The 22,275-nt window shown below is 39.8% G+C and overlaps 1 protein-coding gene across 2 annotated transcripts in view; it reads right to left on the bottom strand.

Annotated features, from left to right (window-relative positions):
* The window catches only part of GRIA1 (glutamate ionotropic receptor AMPA type subunit 1), a 280,768-nt gene that overhangs the window by 116,889 nt on the left and 141,604 nt on the right, over positions 1–22,275 (bottom strand). For both annotated transcript variants that reach the window (XM_006766280.2, XM_006766279.2), the window contains exons 3-5: positions 18,764–19,003; positions 16,127–16,311; positions 11,080–11,133 (exon numbers count right to left, since the gene is read on the bottom strand). In XM_006766280.2, coding sequence (XP_006766343.1) covers positions 11,080–11,133; positions 16,127–16,311; positions 18,764–19,003 — 479 coding nt within the window. The remainder of the gene's footprint in view (positions 1–11,079; positions 11,134–16,126; positions 16,312–18,763; positions 19,004–22,275) is intronic.

Genomic DNA, 22,275 nt, shown 5'->3' with positions numbered 1-22,275 from the left:
CCGTTTGGTCAATTTGCATATTAGGCTTTTATTATATAGGATAAATGCCACTTGACTCCATCACCAGATATCTGACTGCAAGGTTACTGGAGCCAAACCTCAACTACATCTAATCAAACTGATGGGATCCTCTGAATGAATTCCTCTGCTCCCCTGAGAAGGAGTGGGCAAAGATTGATAAGACAAGCTCACATCTGTGATATTAGGTAAAAGAGACAAAAATCAGAGAAATTAGTCTCTTATTACTACTAAACTTGATTTCTCTGTAATGAAAGAGAATATGTTCTTCCAATACAGAAATGTGTTCTTGACTGCAGGGGAAATAAAGGTGTTAACTATTTGTCCTCCTCTTAACTGGAAAATTCAACTCACTTTATTCCCCTGAGTAGGCTCATTAGACAAGGTTTAATTAAATCATTTTCTAATTCCTTTTTCGCCATTTTTATTAAAAGAAAAAAACCTTGGGAGATAATATTTGTAATTAGTACTGTTTTATTTGCTTCATCTGTGCTATTAATTATATAATACTAGAGTCCTAGTGCACGAATTCATGCACTTTTGGGTCTGGCTGGCCTGCCCCGATCAGGCTGGTGCAGGGGGGTGGGGGCAACCCCTGGTAGAACTCCTGGTTGAGGGGACAATTTGCATATTAGCCTTTTATTATATAGGATTGTATAAAGATGAAGCATTGCTAATTACATTCTATTAAAGATTCAAACTATGAAGTTTGATCTTCACTACTCTCTTTGAGCCATTTTGCCTATTTTATAACCTTCTCCCAAATACTGAGTGCTTTTCTCTGTACACTATCACTACTGAATAAAAAATAAAATTAATCTACAAGATGCTCCTTTTCAAATTATTCAATATGAGAACTCAGGTCTCCTAAACCTGGACTCCTTCCACTGTCTCTCCAGCCCTGCACCAGATGCTGCCATTCACAAAGTGACTGTCTCTTATCAAAAATGGGGTTTTGTGATGACCTGCTTGGTCACTATTCTCCTGTCTGCTTTTTTCAACATCTTTGTAGCATTTCACAAAGTCCCATGTGTGGCTAATGAATGGGTGACATGAGAAGAATGGTCTGCCTATCATTTTCATTCAAGTGCAAATAAACTGGCTGGTGTACTGCAAGCTCTCAGGGTAGAGGTCCTTAACCTGAGGGCCACATCAGAATACATTAGGGAGCTTTTGCAAAATAATCATCCCTAAGGATTGTCATCCAGCAGCCTTGAGACTATATCTGTTTTTTCCAAAGTTCTAATGCTGGTGAATCAAAAACCAAGGTTCAGTATGTTAAAATTATAAAGACAGTCATTAGAAGAATTTCAAGAAATAGCATAACTAACAAACATTGAGGACAGGATGTGGGGAGTAGTATGAAATGATTCATTATCTTTCTAATGGGGAGTCATTGATGTGATTAAATTTGATAAAGCAACAAAAACAGGCATAGACGTATTATGTAGACATGTGGAGGAAATGGCCATAATTGCTAAACGCAGAGAAGGTTTAAAATAGTTATTTCTGAGAAGTGAGATTGGAGAGAGCAGGCATTTGCTTTTTATTTAATACCCTTCTCTTATATATGTATCAGCCGTGGGCAAACTACCCGTGGGCCGGATCTGGCCTGTTTGAAATGAATAAAACTATTGAAAAAAAAGACCGTACCCTTTTATGTAATGATGTTTACTTTGAATTTATATTAGTTCACACAAACACTCCATCCATGCTTTTGTTCTGGCCCTCCGGTCCAGTTTAAGAACCCATTGTGGCCCTCGAGTCAAAAAGTTTGCCCACCCCTGTACTAAGTGAATATATTTTATTTTCCACACCATTAAAAAAAATAGATTCCTAGATAATTCTGAAGTACTTTGCTGGGTAGAAATCATCTGTTAGTCCCTGGAAAGTGGGAGGGAATGGTAGTGGCAGAAAAGGAAAATAAGTCTTGCATTTTTGAATTTTGTTATGATCTGTTAAGGGGGCCCTGTTGGCCTGGAATTAACACTGGTGATGTTAGATGCTCTACTGAAACACAGCTCCAGAAACATTGCTCATAAGAATAACACAAACAACAATAATGGCAAAAATGCCTCTTCCTATGCATTCTATAACTTCATCTAAACAACCTTTGGAGAATTATGAAGTTCCTTTCATTTAAAAATGAAAAAATCAGTTGGTAGTCACCTCTAGATTTATTTTACTAGTAAACATTTCTCAAGCTCTTATCTTGAGCCAGGCATTCTATTGAATGCTTTGTATGCATAATTCTATTTACTCCCCGAAACAAACCTGAGAGGTGCACAGGCACAGTAGGCACTGGAACATGCACAGTAGGCATAAATGAGTGGATATTCATCCCACTTTTAGGTTGAGGAGCTGTGGTTCAGAGAGCTTTAGAAAGTCCTCTGAGATCCTATAGCAGGCAAGGGTTAAAGTAGTGGTTCAACCATAAAAATCTGTCTTCTTCGCCAGTGTGTTATATTGTCCTGACAGCGAAGGAACATAGGAGCTTAGCTTTAGGATGGTGTTTCCAGGTTTCCCCAGACAAAGAACCCCAGGCAGTGTGGCTTATGCAGTTAATAGCCCAAAATAAATGTCTTATCCTGCCAAGGAGGGGCCTTCCAGTATAGCTTTTTGTCTTAAAGGAACATTTGTGGGACAGCACACTGGGTTTTTCTTCTTGACACCAACCTCATAAGGTTGCTTAGACATTTCCCAGGCCTCTGATGGATCTGAAGCCTATTAGTGTCCACTTACCCCACATCTATACCAGGGGTTGGCAAATTTTTCCTGTAAAGGAGCAGATTGTGAATGTGGGCCATATGATTTCTGTTGTAACTATTTAATGCTGCCATTGTAGAATGAAAGCAGTCATCACCAATAGTAAATGAATGAGCATGGCTGTGTCCCAATAAATGTCACATACTTTTTATATAATTTTCACATGTCATGAAATATCATTATTCTTTTCACCTTTTTTCAATAATTTAAACATGTAAAAACTATTCTTAACTCATGCACCAAACAAAATCAGGTGGCTGTTGACTTTGACCCAGGGGTCATAGTGTACTGACATCTGAAGGAAAGATGTCGGAGATTAGATCAATCCCCTCATTGTACAGACAGGGAAACTAAGGGGCAGAGAAGAGACTTGTGGCCTATGATTGTATGATGGTTTAGAAGATTAGCTGGGATTGGCATCTGTCTCCCCCATATACTCATGGTAGGTAGGAAGTGATTCAGTGCTGACCAGCCATTTGAATAAAATGGGAGTAAAAATGTTCAATTAAGTAAATTACTTAATTTAGTCATTTTGTCTATCATTTGTCAATTATAATTTTCAAAGGATTAGAATAAAAAGGCACTTCAGATCATTATGATATCCTAAAGAGATATTTAATGCTATAACTACATTAGACATACTTTCATCTTGTTGTAAAGATCTGGGAAATGTTTTAAGGTTCATGACCAGGCTCTGGGCTATATTGTAACTATTAATTATCATGTGCACCTGGAAACAGAAGACATGATTAGGTGTGCTTACTGGTTATTTAACCTCTCTGAGACTCAGTTCTCTGCAAATAGAATAACACCTATAGCAAAGAATTGGTGAAAGATTTAAAAGAATACATTTAAGCACTGTGTCTGGCATAGAGTAAGTGCTTCATGAATATTAACAATCGTTATCATCATTGTATTCACCATCGTCTTTGGCATTGGGTCAAAACAGGTTTTTCCTTTTTCTCTGCAGTTCTTTCAAGGGGTCATGTCCAAGCTGCTCAGTTGTCATCATCCTGCCAGTTCAGACACTATACATGTCAGAAGGAAGAAGGAGTATCCAGCATTGTTAAGGGAAAGGGGCCAAGAAGAAGTTTATTAAACAAACCCTGAGATACTCCTCCATCTCATCCCCTTGAGATCCAAAAGAGGTAAGATTAGAACAAAGCAAAGAACTTGCCCTTTGCTCTGAATGGTACAAGCTGAACATGCCACGTTTCCCCAAATTATCGGATCAATTCTCAGATGAGAGCTCCATTGAAAGGATAGTTGTAGAGAAGTGGAGTTTGAAAAGTCATGTTATATTAGAAATGCTTGAAAACAAAACAAAACAAAACAAAAAAGGGATGGTCAACCTAAGAAATAATGGACGACTAAGAGGCTGAGTGCAGGATGTATGTGAATCCCAGAAGGGCCATCATGGGGAAGAGGTGGAAGATTTGTTCTCTGAGGCTCTGGAAGGCAGGTTGGACCAATTAAGGGTCAGAGGTCATGGGAGGCAGATTTTGGCTAAAATAATAATAAAAACAGCAACCACAGTGCTTAACATGTATCAAGCCTTTACCATCTAGTAGGCACTGTGCTAAGTGCTTTATTTGTATGATTTCATTTAGTTCCCATAACAATTTTGTGAAGTGGATACTATCATTATTCCCATTTTGCGAATTAGAAATCTGAGGCTGAAATGAATGGAGAAGCTTCTGCCCAACATAACACAGCTAGCGGAGGGCAGAGATTACATAGTCAGAGCCAGTGACAAGACTACTTATTTTCTAACCACTGTGCATTCTGCTTCCTGACCACTAATCCAGTTAATCTGATCCATTTAGCTTCTGTTCTGCAGTGAAGCACTTGGAATGCCCTTCAGCTTTAGACAAAGAAGGAATTAGCAGGTTCCTGGGAGACTAGGACATTTGTCCCCAGCTTCTTTAATGTATGCTCTTTACCTCCATCACTCAGAGGCCTCTCCAGCTTTCTCTCTCAGACTGCACTGGTCCCTCTCTTCTGCCCTGGGAGACTGTGGGCTCTGAGAGGGCAAGGGTCTTGGTCCTCAGGTTGTCCACAACACAGTACCTGGAGCAAGCTGATTGCTAACTTCATGCTGAAGAATGAAGGAATAGACAACACATATCTTTTCTCGCCCTTTTCATGATTTTCTCTTAAACTTCCATCCTGTCAACTCTCAGTCTCTCAGTTTTTGTCTTGTGGACAAAAGAAGTCTTTTCTTTATTTTTAAATATATTTTTATTGATTTCAGAGAGGAAGGAAGAGGGAGAGAAAGATAGACACATCAATGATGAGATAAAATCATTGGTTGGCTGCCTGCAACCTGGGCATGTGCTCTTGACCAAAATCAAACCCTGAACCCTTTGACCCTTTAGTCTGCAGGCTGGCGTTCTATCCACTGAGACAACTGCCTAGGAAAAAAGAGGTCCTTTCATTGAATTTGTGTGTGTGTGTGTGTGTGTGTGTGTGTGTGCAGTGTATTCTGAAATAGGTCATAAATAAAAAGTGTCAGGAAAACAGTTGTAAGGGCAACTACATAAATTCAATCTCGTCTTAGAACCTCATGAACTATTCACACTTTGGCAGTGGTCTCATCCTCTCCAGGTACTAGTGTATTGATCTGAAAAATAAGGGCGTAGGCTGGATCAGTGACCTTTCCAACTTTATTCTGGTTGCAGGCATTGTAGAGGTGACCACGTTCGGTTGGGGGAATTCAGGAGGACAGGGAACCAGATCCCCATCCTCCATCTTCCACCAAAGCAACTCTGCTTTTTATCTGTTTCACATACTGGGGATCTCCCCAAGATTCTATTTGAAATTGGAGCTTTAAACTAAAAAGTCTGGAAACTTCTGAGCCAGTTCATTTCTCTCTCAAGGGCTCTACCAGCTTTGATCTACAATTCTGTGGCCACACAGATATGTGCATCTGAATATGAAAATATGTGAATTCATGGGATATTCCTGGGCTGAGGACTTAGTTGTGTCCTCAAATAACCATGTCTCTGCATCACGGTCCTCACATTTCCTATTTTATTCACTTTAATCAACTGAACCCTTAATGAGTCCTCACCCTCTATAATCCCTGGTAACACACAGGCCGATCTGGTTTCTACCAACTCAATAAGACATGTAGCTGTACTTACATCAGCTAAAGCACCATCTGTCTTGGAAAAAAATATGGGTGTTAACTTATCCAAGTACAGTTGAAACCAGGGAAGTAGGTACCTATACACGTGGGTATCTACAAACACACGGACACCCCCTCTTCCTCACACAGGTGTCCACTGTTGGTTGACAAGCATTGCAAAAGCCACTCAGGTCTCACAAACCAATTTCTCTCAGTCCAGGGATTTAAGATAAAATGCTCAGAGAGTGTAGGTACCTTGATTAATGTCACACAGCTAATAAGTATAAAGTCAGAATTTAAACTCAGGTCTGTTTGACCCCAGAGCCACCTTTCCCAACTACTGTACCACCTAACCAGAGGCTGCAGAAACTAAACATGACTGTGTGGTACTGAGATGGTGGGAAGAGAGGCTCAGAAGAAAGTGGGCAAGCTCAGCCTTACAGAAGGCATAGAGAGACTTCTCACCATAAGGGAGCAAGGAGACTAAACAACAGTTTCTCCTTAGGACTGACAGCAGAAGGGCAGCAGCATGGAGCTGGGGACTTGGATGAACTGCCACATAGAGCAAAGCTGCCAACTCAAACATTTCACAGAAATTCATCTGCAACCACATGATGCAAACAGCTGACGGCCCTGGTCCCTAAATATCCCAGTAAGACCAGGATGGCCTGACCTCACTGTCTCTCCTGCAGCTACCTTACACACTATAATTATAATAAAATGCCATCCGTGTATAATAGAACAGTTATCCAAAAGGAGTTTCAGGTTGATTGCTGCAACTGTAGGCAAGATTTAAACTTAGGCTACTACCCCTATTCCTGCTCCCAACTCCCCATGCTCAGAAGAAGTCACATGGCACAGTGGCAAACACTTGGATGGTGGAGTTTGATAGACCAGGGGGAGAAGCCCAGCTCTGTCACTTTATAAACTTTGTATTAATACTCTGGTCATTTCTCCGATGATTTGAATACTCATGTTTGTAGTCCTAGTGACATTAAAGCATTTAACTGTTAGCTCAGTGTTTTTCAAACTGGCTCTGCAGATGCATTGTTGGGGCCTACAGGTCCTCTGTTTTGAGAGACACTAGTTTGGTCTAAGATTTGCTGCTGATGCATCATGGTAGTAAACGCTATAACTTGGGAAGTCTCCAGCTGGCAGATGTCTGTTTTGACCGCAATCTCAGAGCAGGGAGTGAACGCGGAGTCTGTCCTGAGGTTTGGAGGAAGACTGAGAGCCAGCCTGGAGAGCGTGGCCTGCTAGTGGGCTCCAGGGCCCAGAGGCTTCTTTAAGAAATAATGGCCTAGCTTGTCAAGTTCTGCATGGTTCAAGTTCACTTTAGGGACATACCCATGCTATGGAAATATAAATACAGGTCTATCCTATCATATAAAAGTCTGAATACACATATAATCATATAAATGCAAACACACACTGTGTGATGTAAAGTTGGGTAGATTTAGTATATGAAGCAAGTATTCCCCACCTATGCAGAACACTTCCAACTTTTCAAAGCATAGTGGTGTTTAGCAACATACTTGGTCTCCCCCTGACACTAGGAGCACTTAGAGCAGGAGCTGTAATTCCCAATTGACAGATGAGGAAAGGGAGGGCTGGAGAGATGCCCAAGATCACAGAGGCAGCTATGGGTGATGTCGGAACAATAAGCAGGGTTTTGGCTTTTGTTTTTGACTCCCTGTCCCTAGAGGTCTCCTCTCGGACCCTGAGTCTCCCTAAAACTTGTCTTTGAGCAGCCCCTCCAGAGCTGCTTATTTCGGTCCCTTCAAAGTCATCTGTTAGAAGAAGGCTGCTGGCTATTTTAAAGCCAGTGCATCCTGACAGGTTCAGAAAGAACAGCAAAATAAAAAGTGAAGCTCCTTCCTTTTGTTCAACCTTTCCAAAGCTTCCCTGGTTTCTAACTCTATAATTACACCCCAATCAGAAACACTCTGAAGGAGGGGGTCAGTTCCCTGCAGCCGCAGGCTAATGATGTGGCTGAATTTCTAAAAATTATCATCTTATGAATTTCATTATTCCTCTGAAGGGGGAGGAAAAGCGTACACCACATAGTTGACTATGTTTCAAACTGAATTAATTAGTAATTTGAAGCCTAATTATCAACTAATCTATTGGAACATGCAAGTCTCTTGTATTTGGATGGTATATGCAATTTGCATCCTATTAGCTAGCAGTTGTAAGAATTTGAGAGCTCATTAGGTCAGAAGAGAAGAATGCAGATCAGAAGAAGACAGAAAACCAAGGTACTGACTTGGTGATGCTGTGACCACGGGGTCACTTGGCAACAGATGGAGACTGGCGATGTAATTACCTGGGGTCTTTCAATGACTCTGAGGCTGCTGATGTGCTGATGTGTGACTTCTGTCTTACCCTGGAGAGGTGATTATGTATGCCCTCACCCTTGTTCTTTGTATTCTCAAGCAGTAGCGTGCCCACATGGTTTGGACTCAGAGGTGCCCTGGAGTAGTGGGAAAGGCACCTGGTGCTGCTTGCTCACTACGATGCTAGGCCTAGCTCTACCACTCACTTGCTGTGTGACCTTGGCCAAGTCACACCACCTTGCTGATTCTGTTTTCCTACAAGCAAATGAGACTTAATTGGAATTGACTTTTTTTTTTTATTAAATATATTTTATTGATTTTTTACAGAGAGGAGGGAGAGGTATAGAGAGTCAGAAACATCATGAAAGAGAAACATCGATCAGCTGCTTCCTGCACACCCTCTACTGGGGATGTGTCCGCAACCAAGGTACATGCCTTGACCAGAATCGAACCTGGGACCCTTCAGTCCGCAGGCCAATGCTCTATCCACTGAGCCAAACCGGTTAGGACTGGAATTGACTTTTGAAGTCCTTTCTAGCACTAAGAATCTTGGATTCGAGGGACATCAAGGGTTTTCTTTATTACAAAGTCAAAAATTTTATTCTTGAAAAAAATTTTTTAATGGGTCCCTAAAAGTCTCTGGACAGCTACCTTCCATTTAAAATACAAACATCCCTGAGAAAACTAACATATTTAGCCATTAACAGCAGGGCCAAACATTCAGGGGTAGGGAACCTTTTTTCTGCCAAAGGCCATTTGGATACTTATATCTTTATTCACTGGCTATACAAAATCATCAGCTTGTTAGTCTGCTAGATTTAGTCAAACATTTAATTAACTCACCCCTAATGCCTTGGCAGGGCCAGACCAAATGATTTCTCAGGACTTATATGGCCCACGGGCCAGATGTTCCCTACCCTTGGATTCTAAATGGATATATCTCAATAAGCCCTTCTTATTTCCAGTCCTGATCCTGAAATATTGGAACAGCCAAGGCAAGGATCAATCAAAGGGGAAAGAAGGGATATAAGGATGGAGAACAGGCCAGAAAGAAGAATGACAGAACTTTTAGGCAGATGTTTTTATATCATTTTTAGCTCTTGCATTTTGACCTTTCCATACTATGTACACCCAGATACTATGCCTTTTTTCTACTAATGACTTTTATTCAAAAAATAAGTAGAGCACAACAATAAAGACTAAAAAAACAAAAACAAGTAGAAAATAACAGTGATTTTGTTCAATAAATATTAAAGTTACTCATAGAAATAACCAACACAAAATAACATGGCTAAAACTGAATGTGCTAGAATTACTATAGATTAAAAGCTAAAACTCACATCTTAATGGGAACACAGAAAATTGCAAAAACAAGCCAGAATAAGGAGCAACATTTTGTAGAAAAAGCTACCATTAGGGAAAACTGACAATTGTTCAAGTTGTTACAGGGTAAAATTTGTTATTAATTAAAATATTTTAATCAGTATAAAAATTTGTTATTGATTTGATGGGAGATGCCACCACTTTGGAAAACAATTTTGAGTTCCTCAAAATGTTAAACATAGTTACCATATTATAATCTAGCAGTTCCACTCCTAGATGTGTATTCAAAAGAAACATTTGTACACAACTATTCATAGCTGCATTATTCCTAATAGTCAAAAAGTGAAACAACTCAAATGTCCATCAACCAATGAATAGACAAAATGTTGTACTTATATCCATATAATGGAATATTATTTGGCAATAAAAGGAATAAAGGGGTACATGCTACAGTATGGAGGAACCTTGAAAACACTATGCTAAGTGACAGAAGCCAGTCACAAAAGACCGCCTATTGTGTGATTCCATTTACATGCAATGTCCACAATAGGCAAATGATAGAGCTAGAAGGTAAATTAGTGGTTGATTAGGGCTGGGAGAATGTGGAATGCAGTGAGAGTGACAGCTACTGGGTATTCCATTTCTTTTTTGGGGGGATGAAAAAATGTAAAAATAAAATTGTGTTGATGGTTTCACAATTCTATGAATATATAAAACACCATTAAAATGTACACTTTAAATGAACCAACTGCATGCTATATAAATTGCATCTCAATAAAGGACTTAAAAAAATGGAGCAAAGGCAAAACAAAATTCCATGTAGCTTTGGGGGAAAAAAATCACACTTTATGATAAAGAAGGTAGATAGGCAAAACATGACCCAGGAGAAATAAAACTGTCAGAAATAATGGCCACAAAAACAAACAAACTCAAAATAGCCCATGTTACTAGATAAAATTTAATATGTACAAAAAATTATTTGATGAATCAAATCTTCATAGCATGAAATATAATTGCATCCCATAAAAAGGCCTGCAAGACCTTAAAAATGAAAACAAATTTTAAAAGAAAACATCTCATCTATGCTACATAGAAAACTGAATAAAAACTAAATTGAAATAGTATTGTTCATGTTGGAAAACTGTTTCTGGGTAAAGATCCATCAATACTAGTATAATTATGGTTTAAATGTTTATATTTATAAACTATAAAATTATCATTTTTTGTGATTTTGTCCTTATTACCAAGATTCAGTCACTTAGAGCTAGAATTGAGATGACTGATGAAGCTGTTTTAGAGTTTAGAGGTTTGCCAACAGTGATGTGGTTTGACAAACAGGGATGTGGAAGGGAAAAGGTAAACTTGATACTGACCGGACTTAGCATTACAGCTCCAAATTGCCCTTTTCACCCATGCAGTTCCCACCAACCAGGGACCGTGGAAGAAAGCTGGGGGCCCAAAGATGGGAACACCATTAGCTGAGCGCCTGCACTGTGCTCTACTCACCAGATTTGCAAGGATGTAGTGGTAGCCGATGCCATTCTTCTCCAGCTTTATAATCTAAAAAAACGCAAGGGAAGGGGTTCATTAATCATATTAGCAATTAAAGCCACAACAGCAATAATAATAGGAACTAACATTAATTGAGTACTCGCAGTGTTCTCTGCCCTAACCTAAGTACTCCAACCACCGTATCACAATCATCTGATGATGGTGGCAGTGGAGATTCTCATTTTACAGATGAGGAAGTGAGGCACGGAGAGGTTCAGTAAACTCCCTATGGCTACCCAGCTATTACGTGGTAGACACAGGATTTGAAATCAGTTTTGTCTGATTCCAGGGTAGAGTAGCATTTTGTAACCCCAAGGACCTACCTGAAATCTTCACTTCTTTCCTTCCATTTTCTTTTTTTAAAAGTACTTTTTAAAATATGTTTTTATTGATTTGAGAGAGTGAAACATTGATGAGGGAAACATTAATTGGCTGCCTCCTGCATACCTCCTACTGGGGACTGAGCCCGTAACCTGGGCATGTGCCCTGACCGGGAATCGAACTGTGACCTCTTGGTTCATGGGCTAATGCTCAGCCATTGAGCCACACCAGCTGGGCTGCTTCTCTTCTTTCTTAAAGCCTTTCCCCTGCATGGAGACTCTTTCCTGGTGGGGATCATATGCTGTGTTGAATTCCCTGTCACTGTCATGATAATACCTGCTGTGTGGATGGACAGATGAATGAATGGGTGGGTGGATGGGTAAATGGATGATTCCACCCCAGTTCTTGACCTTTAACTCCTTGCATGAACCATATTCAGATACAGTTCCTTCTTTCCCTGAATTTTATGTTTTCTAAACCAGCTCGGTACTCAGACATTAATGGGATACTGAACCCAGAAGCTGAAAGACAATGTCAGAATTGTCTGGTCCAAGCCCTCACTGTACAGATGGGAGGTACAGGAAGGGAAAGTGATTTGCCCAGCTCCCACAGTGGTCTGGTGGCAGTGTCAAGACAGGGACCTGACTCTGGTGAGCCTTTCCATATGATGCCTGATTATGGTTAATTATTAAGAGCCAGGGTCTTCATCATCCCTCTATCCTGAACGTGCAGACTGTCCCTAATCATTGTGGGCAGGACAAATATTTGTGGAAAGAACTACCCAGAGGTTTGCTTGGGTAGCCAGACATACCATCCATGGAGTAGCTAGGACTGCAGGCCTTGGTTCAGTTCTAACTCTGCCTGCAAGTTATGTCTTTTTTTTTTTTAATAATCAAATTGGGGTCAGTACATTCTGCTCAGTGCCTCTCCCCCTGCACTGTGGCAAGGAGTCATAAAACATATGAGAACTATTTGGGCTTCTTCTCTAACTGAATAAATTTTCAAGGTTATTAAAACCCACATTCAGACATCTACTTAATTGGGTGTATGTGCATAGCAGCTCACACAGTTTTTATGTAGGGAATAATTAAAAGCAAGTGCACACAATGAGTGCCCCAAAACAGTGGCTAGATTTTGAAATTCCAGACCACAGACCTCAAATACTATTGGGATGATAGTTTTATTAATAATTCTTCATTACTTTTTCATCTTTTCTGTCAAATGGTTTGCTGCCCTTTCAACAATGAGATACCTTTATCAAAAACCTATTCAGATCCTAATAAACTTAAATCAGCAAATAAAAGATACTTCAAAACCCACTACACTCAGACAATGGATAACTATAATCTCCACAAGATAAAATTACAGTTTGAAACAGGAAACTGGCAGATAATTGATGACTTGTGACCAATAAAAAGTATCAATTTCATATGGTTCAACCTAATACTAACCTTCTTACCCATTTACTCTTCTACCTTCCCTCCTTTTCTACATTCTCTTTACAAACATTTAAGTGCTTACTGTGTACCAAGCATTCTGCTGGAAGTCACAGTTTACTGGGAGGAGACCAATACTAAACAGATGAAGAATGAAATGCTCACAGGGTTATGAACTAAAAAAGTTGTTATAAAGATAATTTACAATTTCACTTGGGAACATTACTTCACTGACCTCATTCCTTCAAATTTCATTTCCACTGAATGGCCTTAATTCACAATCTTTGTGTCTGGAATACTGTTTCCTTTCTCTCTTATTATTCATAACCTTCATGGCTGAGTTCTAATCTCAGCTACTCTGTAAAACCTTCTATGATTAATCCAATTAGCAAATATTTATTGAACATGAACTGTATGCCAAGCACTATACTATGGACAAGAGAGGCAAGGTCCCCATGCCCTTATTGAGCTGAGTTGACATTTTAGTAGGAAACCAGTTGGAAAATATATAAACAGATAAATGAATAAGGTTTCAGTAGGTGAGAAGCACTATGAAGACAACAAAACAGGGTGATGCGATGGTTGGCCTGACCCTGGTCTCTCATATATCTAACTCATTCTGAATTTAATGACTGTATTATATAATTTGGTGTCATATGTTGATAAAGCATTATAGTCTAATAACCCTGCTCCCTGATCATAAACTTTTACTGCCTTTCCACTGTTTACAGAAACTAGAAACTCTTTAGAATGGTTTCCAAGGATAGTCATAATCTTGTGTTCATCCTCCTGTCACGATTTCCCAGTAGTCATTCAGCATCTTCCACAGCTGCTAAGCCATTCTATGAATCTCCACCCTCACATGCCCTCTGGGCTTCTCTATATGCTCTTTCTTCTCTCTAGCTCAAAGGCTCTTATCCAGTGAATGGCTACCTGTAGATAGCCAGACCCATCTCATATTTTGGATCTTTGAGGCTTCATTAATTCCCTATTCTTTTCATTCACTCAAAAAACATTTATGGAATGCCTACTACTGCTAAGCACTAGTGGATACAGCAGGGGAAAAGGCAAAACAAAAGAAAAATCCCTGCCTTCATTGACTTATATTCTGGGGTGGGGGCTGGAGACAGAACAGGAAATTGATATTCTATCTAGAATTTGGAATCACCATCTCCCTTCTTAGGCAGATAATATCTAGACCAAAAATATCCCAATTGCTGGGTGTTTTGATAGTTTAGGATGATGCCAAGATATCAGACTGCATGTCAGGAGATGTACATTCTAGACTCATTATTGTCACTAACTAGTTGTCTGAACCCATGGCAGATCATTCACCCAATTTGACCTTTAGTCATCCTACTTGGAAATGGTTGAGTGCAGATGGTAAATCAAGTAATGTACAGGCCCTTTCAGCTATTTGATCTTCCTTTCCAGAATAGAAGAATTAAACAATTTTGAAAGTTAACATATTATAATCTGGAATACCCATACTAACAAGTCACATTCTTACAAAATACAAGTTTGTCCTTTGGCAAAGGAGCTAGAGAAGCTAAAAAGATGCATTTTTAAGAGATTGGGCCCTGTAGGCAGAACAAGCTGGGTTTGAGTTCCTGCTTTTCTTGTATGTTAGCTCTGAGTTCTTGGGTAAGCATAATCCCTTGTTTCTTCATTTATAAAATAGAGGAATTGATTGAAGCTGTTTTATAGAGTTGGTATAAGGATGAAGTAAGGCTATACATGGAATGGGTCTGGCATAGTGTCTGGTATATGGTAAACACAGAAAATAGTAGCACTGAGTGTTATGGAACTATATAGGACAAGTCATCAGTCTACTAAGAATCCCTAACTATCATTCAGCACTTTCTCCACCTCTTTCTCATCTAATGTGTTATTAACTTTTTAGAAAAGTGGCTTTCATTCCTATTTTACAGATGAGGACACTTATCCCTAAAAAGGGAGTGACTCAAGAAGACAGTACTAGTTGGCAGTATGAATAGCAAAGATAGGTAATGCTTGCATATATCATTTTCTGTTCTGAGTACTTTACATGTAGAGAGACTTTTAATGCTCACAGGAGCTTCCAAAGGGAAGCTGTTATTAGTATACCCATTTTACAGATCAGGAGCCTGAGATGTAGAAAGATTAAAAATTGACTCAATGTCACAGAGTTAGTAAATACTACAGCTGGGATTGGAACCTCAGCCACTCTGGCTCCTGGGTGTCTGCCCTTAACCATTATCCTAGATTTCACTTAATTGAAATTCAAATCCTTTGACTCCAGACCAGAGAACTCCCATCTCAATGAAAACCATTTTTTTTTCTGGTTTCTCTTTTCCAGAGGGAAGGCCAGAACCACACTTTGTAAAAGTGGAACACAGAGTTAATGCCTTAAGAATCGCTGACTTTCAAAATTTCTGTTTTTCCACTGCTGAGACCTCTGAGTGATTGCTGAGCTGGTGTGCTGAGATTCCCTGTGGAGGCCGCAGAGGTCTTGAAGGCCATTAACAAGCTTTGTCATGTTGTCAAGTACCTAAAACTACAATCTTTTATTACATAGCACAGTTCAAAAATGATTGCAAAATATACTTCCTTGCAAGCAAATCTGAATGCACACATGTGATTTAAAAAGACAGTAACCTACACAAAGACCTGCTACTTCTATGATGGGCACATGCTTTAGTTCTGAGAACTGGAAGAACCATGGCTTAGAGACCTGGCTGAAAACTGTTGAGGTTACAGTGCCCTTTCACAGAATATACAGTCAATTGATTTTTCAGACACAGGAGAGTGTTCAAGGAAGCAGTGAAAAGGGAGGTGCCTGCCAGCTGCCTCCTGAGACTCTTAAAATAGGTCAGTGGGCCAAATGAATGAGATGCCAAGTGTTGGACTAGTGAGTGACAGAACCCAGAGCTGAACCCAGGAACCTGGCTCCATAGGCTGTGTTTCTAAATGTGATAGCCGTTAGCAAACTCTAAATCGCAATGTAATTTTCTTTTTTAAAATAAAGGGAAACACTGGAAGTCTGGTTTTGCTCAACTGATCTGAGAACCATGTCAAGGCTCCCATTATTTGTGCTATTTCATAAAATTTCACAATTAAAATTTATGAATTAACGAATGGGAGAAGAGAGGCATCTGGGCTTATCTAGTTGAGAACTCTCTTTGTAACACCCTAGACAAAAGTTCACTCAGGTCCCTCTTGAACCCCCTCCCACACCTACCCTGACCTTTTGTGGTATTCACTACCTGGCCCAAGATAGCATTGAGGCGTTCCGATTCACAGTCCACCACCACCAGCCGCTCCTTTTTCTTCTCCAGGTCCTGAAAGAGCATCCGATATCCCTCTTCCGTTGTTGTCAAAATGTTGACTGCTGTCACCTGCCAGTTCTTCTCAGCAGCTGTGTCCAGGACTTTCTGTAGGACGGACAAACCTGGAGGTCGGGTGAGTAAGACAGAAAAGTGGCAATCAGGATACTCAGGCATTTAGTACCTGCTTATCAAATGTGCCAGCCTGCTATCTAAACAGCATCTAATAACTGTCAATCACATCCATGAAGGTTCAGTATATGTCAGTACCTAATACTTTGCCTTTCACAAAGTAAGTATTCAATGTGTACTGAATTCAACTACTGCCTTCTAATTTGTAACTAAATGATAGAAGAGCCCATTACTCAATGCTGCTTTGTTTCATCTTTAAGACATAGATGGTGTATTAGTTTCCTACTGATGCTATAACAAATTACCACAAACTTGATGCTTAAAGCAACATATATTTCTCAATTTATACTACTTGAGGTCTGATGTTTGAAATATATCTTCCTGGATTAAAATCAAGGTGTTAAGTGGGCTGCTTCCTAGAGATTCTAGGGGAGAAAATTTTCTTGGCTTTTCAGCAAGTAGAGAATGCCTGCATTTCTTGGCTTATGGCCCCTTCTGTCTTCCAAACCAGCAGTGACTGGTCAAGTCTTTTTCACATCACACTCTGACTCTGCCTTTTCTGCCTCCAACTTCCACATTTAAGGACCCTTGTGATTACATTGGGCCCAGAAAAATAATCCAGGATGATTAGCAAACTTAATCCCATCTGTAACCTTAATACTTTTGCCATTTAATAAAACATATTCTGAGGTTCCAGGAATTAGGACACGGCATCTTTGGGAGCGCGGTGAAGGTTGTTATTCAATGTCAGATGGTATTTCTCTCTTGCATTATTAGTCAATCTTTTGCACATATATTATTTCTGTCTCCCAGTAATACTGCTCATCCCTCCCACAGTGACCATTATGGTGCCTGGCCTCAGGCATCATTTTTAGATTAATAGTGTTATGCCTTCCTATCTTTGTTTCTTTTTTTAGTACAAGTTGTTTGGTATGGTACTAAAAGTTTACTATGTGTCTGGCATTGTTTTTCCAGCTTTCCTGCCTCCAGTTCATTTAATCCTATGAGGTAGTTATCATTATCATCCCTGTTTCACAAATGTGGAAATTGAGGCTCAGAAAATTTTAGTTATTTGACCAAGGTCACACAGTTAGCAATTCGCAGAACTCAGAGCTCAGAGTTCTGAGGCAGGGGAAGCCCATGTAAGAGTGTGGGTGTAAGAGTGTGCTACAGAAATGACCCTCTGTAATTGAAGTTAAATTTTTCTGGCTTTGTCACTTCCATGATTCAAGTTTCATCATGTTAAAAAGCTGTACTGAAATAGCCCTTGTGCAGATGATCCTCACAATGGCTGGTGTCTGAGAAGGAAAATCATTAAACTAAGGAGAGGGAAGAAAAATCTAAGAAAATAGGGTGCTTCTGGTTCTCATCTGAATAATGACTACCTAACTCTTCTTGAAAAACCATTTTAAAAGCCACTCTCCTACTCAAATGTCTTCTAAGAACTCCCTATAGGCAACCTCCTATAAAACCTCCCTTTGGCTCAGGAAAAGAACTCCTCTGTCTCAGTTTCCAGATTTTGTATGATCCATTTTTTATTTATACCAATATTAACTCAGTTTTTATAGGACTATCGAGTATACAAGGGGAAGGTAGGACATTACAATATACAGAAGTTAGAAAAAGAGCAGAGTTCCCACTTAAGGATCAGGAACTAGAGAAAGTGGTGTTTGAGCAGGCTGTAAAAGAGAGGAACGATTGCATATGTATATTGAGAAGGGAAGTGCATTCCAGAAAATGGGAACAGCATGAGTAAAGAAGCAGAGAAGAAAACAGTATAGCAAATATTAGGAGAATGTGATGTAAAATTCAAAATTTAGGTGGAGACATTAGCAAGGCCTGGGAGGGTGGATGATGATGATGATGGTGACGACCATAGCAGCTAATTCATATGGAGGACTTTGAGCATCACTTATGTTCGAGACACCGACAAGAACTGTGCAGTCATTTTCTCATTCAATCCCCACAACTTTATGAGGTATAGACTGGTTTTATCTTCATTATAGAGATGAGGAAATGAAGGCATAGATAATTTTATTCCCATTACATGAGGCAGAGTGCTTGCCCAAAGTCAAACAGCTAGAGAGAAGAGAACATAGAATTCAATCCAGGTCTGTCTGACTCCAGTGTTTATGCTACTAACAACCTTGCCGCGAGCCATAAGCCATTCAGTTGAGGTCCTTGGACTTTAAGTGTGGACTCAGGAGCCATGGAAGCTGGTGAGCTGTAGAGAGACACTGTGCTTAAAGGGGATTACTCTCTCAAAGGATGTGTCTCCACACTACGAGTTAGAGATTAGTCACCAAAAAACCAGTCCATGGAAATAAAACATTTCTGAATTATTTCCCCATGCTTCTCAAGGAGGCAAAAAGGTATCACTTTTCTTCCTGCTGGTAGTTTTCTCTCCAGCTTTCAACAGTCTGCCTCTCCTAGTCCCTGGCTTACCCCGGTCAGCATCATAAATGTAGACAAATTTCTGCCACTTGTAATGGTCGATAATACTGATGAGAGCATCCTGCAGCTCGGGGCGCAGCTGAAGGACAAACTGGTTGGATGTGTCAACGGGAAAGCTCGGCGTAATAAAGCAGACATGGAGGGCCCCACAGAAGGAGGTCAGCATGTTGACGGTCCTCCGTTCATAAAATCCAAAGATGGCATAGACTCCTTTGGAGAACTGGGAACAGACTGGAAGAGAAGAGAAAGATTAATGGATGGAAGATGTTGCAAACAAGCTGTCAGGTGACTCCAAAACAAACCTATTCACTAGTCCATTCATACAACCGGTCACCTAGCCATCCATCATCTAGCCATCCCCCTGTTCAACCAAACAATCCATCTATTCATCCTTTCAACCCATCAATCTAACTGTGCACCCAAACACCTATCTATCTAATTCAATGTTTATTAAGTGCCAGTTCCATGCCAGTTGTTGTCATGGATATTAGTTATAAATGTATACAAAGTATTTTCATGTGTTCTCTCATTTTATGTCTTCAACAACCTTCTTGAGATAGGAAAGGGATAACTGGTTCATCTTTTAAAGAGGAAAACCAGAGCTCAGAAACTTAATGCACACCTAAGACATGTGATATCTTGACCTCATCCAGTGATTTTTCCATGATACTGCCCATCACTTTAAGGCAAAGCATAAAAAGATTCTACAGGAAGAAAGAGGTCTGACAGCTTGCTGTTGATTCATGTTTAAGATTTTCCCAGTCTACCATTGGCTTTTGGTGTACATTTCTCTGCTGATATTCATTTTGTACTTGTACATCCTGCTAGCTGATTTTTCAGGCCCCCTTGCATAACAGCCATAGTAATAGTTTATCTGTGTGTGTGAACATCCCCACAGGAGCCATTCTGTAAGATCTCAGTGCAGTTACCAATTCTGGTTTGTGTTGGTGACAGTGCTAGTTAGAATGCAATACAAAAAAAGAGGTCATAAGGCCAATCTCCAGGTCAGTGGGCGACTGAGCTTTATTTATTTTTTTTGAAAATAGAAGTTGAATTTATTAAAATAAAATTTTTTCATGATTAATAAGCTCAGTAGAAAATAAACACTTCAAGCAAATGATACACATTCAAAGAATATGGAGCTAAAACTGGAGTTGAGAGCCACAAAGAATAAACATGGAAGGCAAGGTTGACCAATAGAAAAATGCCACTATCAATTCTGAGATTGGGAAACTCAGCCTTGGGTTGTTGGTAAAGTTGAAGAGCTGATTCTGAGATGTCTATAATAAGTTAGGCCTTTCCAGGGAACTAATATTACAGACTCATTTTTTAGCCAAGTATATCTTTGTTCTGATTTTTTATATCTTCTTTTTAAATTAAATTTATTGAGTAACATTGGTTAATATCATTATATACTTGTCACATGTACAAAATTATAATTTGATGCCTGTGTATTGTGTGCTCCCCACCGGAAGTCTAGTTTCCTTCCATTACCATATATTTGACCCCTTTACCCACTTTGCCTTCCCACCACCCTCTTTCCCCTCTAATAATCATCATTCTGTTGATAACCCTCTGATAACCATCAAACTTTATTATAATATATGGTATTGGGTGAGAGTTCATAGACTTTACCCAGTCAGGTGACCACCCCCAATGCCATCCTCTATACCTAAAAATTACCTTCCCATTATGAATGGTGAAGCAGATGAGCCTTTCTCATCAAAGATTAATTATTCTAATTAATCTTTAGAGTAATTTTTAAAAATTTTCACATATATTAGCTTATTGAGCCCTCATCATGACCCCCATGACTTTGTTATTATTGTTTTTTTAAAGATGAAAAGTTAATGTTTTTAGATCCTTTGCTCTCTTAACACATCATCTGCTTGTATATTTACCACATTGCTTTGGATATGAGCCTCAAATATTGCTCCGTAAGAATTTTACAAATATGTTCCATAAAACCTTAGTTCCACAGATGCACTTTAACAACAACAACAAAAGGGTTTCTTTTGTCAAATAAATTTTAGAAATGATACACACCTTATCCTCATCTTGGAGGTTCATACCACACTAACTACGTAACCCAAATTTTGTCAAATATATTTTCCCTAGCACCCTTTGTTGGTGAATACTTTTAACTTGTTTTTAAAGGACCTTTAGATCATGCTGCACTAAAGAATCCAATTAATCACTGGCACCCAGTTATCTCCTGTGAGTCTCAGTTCAGAGTCAGTCCCTAGAGATAATGGGCTTGATATTTGTCTCTTAAAGATTGCAACTGAACAACACAAGTCATCCGTCTGACCTCTACTGAAACCAGCATGCCACCTACCGGACACCTGGCAGGTGGTCATTAACATTTGCTTGAATACTTTCAGTCCTGGGCATTCACTACCTATGACGGTGCCTAGCCCATGTACTGACCACTGTTTGAGACAAGAACCTCATGGAATGCCTGCTCTTGACCCACTCCACAGCCCTCCTGGTAGCTGAAGGTGGTCCTCGTGGACTCTAGCTTTATGGCATTTTGTTCTCATCAGTGAAATCCATTCTCCATCCAGAAGCCGGAGGGATCTTTGTAATTAAACAAAACAAAACACAACACATTGCTTCCCTTCCTTATACAAAACCTCTCAAAAGTTTTGAGATTTTCCATTTTACACAGAAAATCTCCCCAAGCATGTGAAGCATGTGTCCATGACTCAGAGCCTGAATGACCTGCCCTTCTGACCCCTCCTATCTCACAGCACACCTTAATCTGTGCTCTAGCCACCCTGGCCTTCATTCTGCTCCTCAGGGCTCTGAGCTCCTTCTGCCCCTGAGACTACAATAACGTTGCCATCCTCTACCTGCCATGCTCTTTCCTTATCTCTTTGCAAGCTTCACTCCTTTTCAGCAGCTGTATCTCAGCTCAAATCTCACTTCCTGGAACAGGCCTTCCTTTATCATCTCTCCTAAATGGTGACTCTCCCCTCCCCTCAACCCCACCCCCCAGTGAGTATCACTTCACCCTGTCTTATTTCTCATATTTTAATTATTATTTTAAATCATTTTCTTTACTTGTATATACCTTGGCTGCTTGGGTCAATGTTAATTTCCCCAAAGCCAGGATAATGCCTGGGGTAGGTGCTTAATATATATTTGTTGAATGAATGAATGCTGAGTGCTTGATGAGAGGGTCACATAACTCGTAATAGGGAATAAGGAGGAGCTGGACCCCAAACAGAGGACTGTTGGGTCACCTTGGACCTCCTACTCTTCTGAGGAAGCTGTTTATCCTTCAACATTTATACTATTTTCTCTTTCACCCTAATAAGGACACACTGTCTGCTCATAGCAGACAATAGGCACTATCATTAAATGTCTATTATAATTGCCAGAATCAAGATTTCCATAAATATGGATTTCTCTACCAGCAAGCATCCATCGTATATCATTCTGCCCATGTTAAATATAGATTTGTCAAAAAGCACAATCCATCTTACTGGGTGAAGTGA

Source organism: Myotis davidii, unplaced genomic scaffold (genome assembly GCF_000327345.1).
Source record: "Myotis davidii unplaced genomic scaffold, ASM32734v1 scaffold18, whole genome shotgun sequence".
NCBI lineage: Eukaryota > Metazoa > Chordata > Mammalia > Chiroptera > Vespertilionidae > Myotis > Myotis davidii.
Note: the sequence above shows the minus strand (reverse complement) of the source record. Positions and strands in the feature narration are given on the sequence as shown.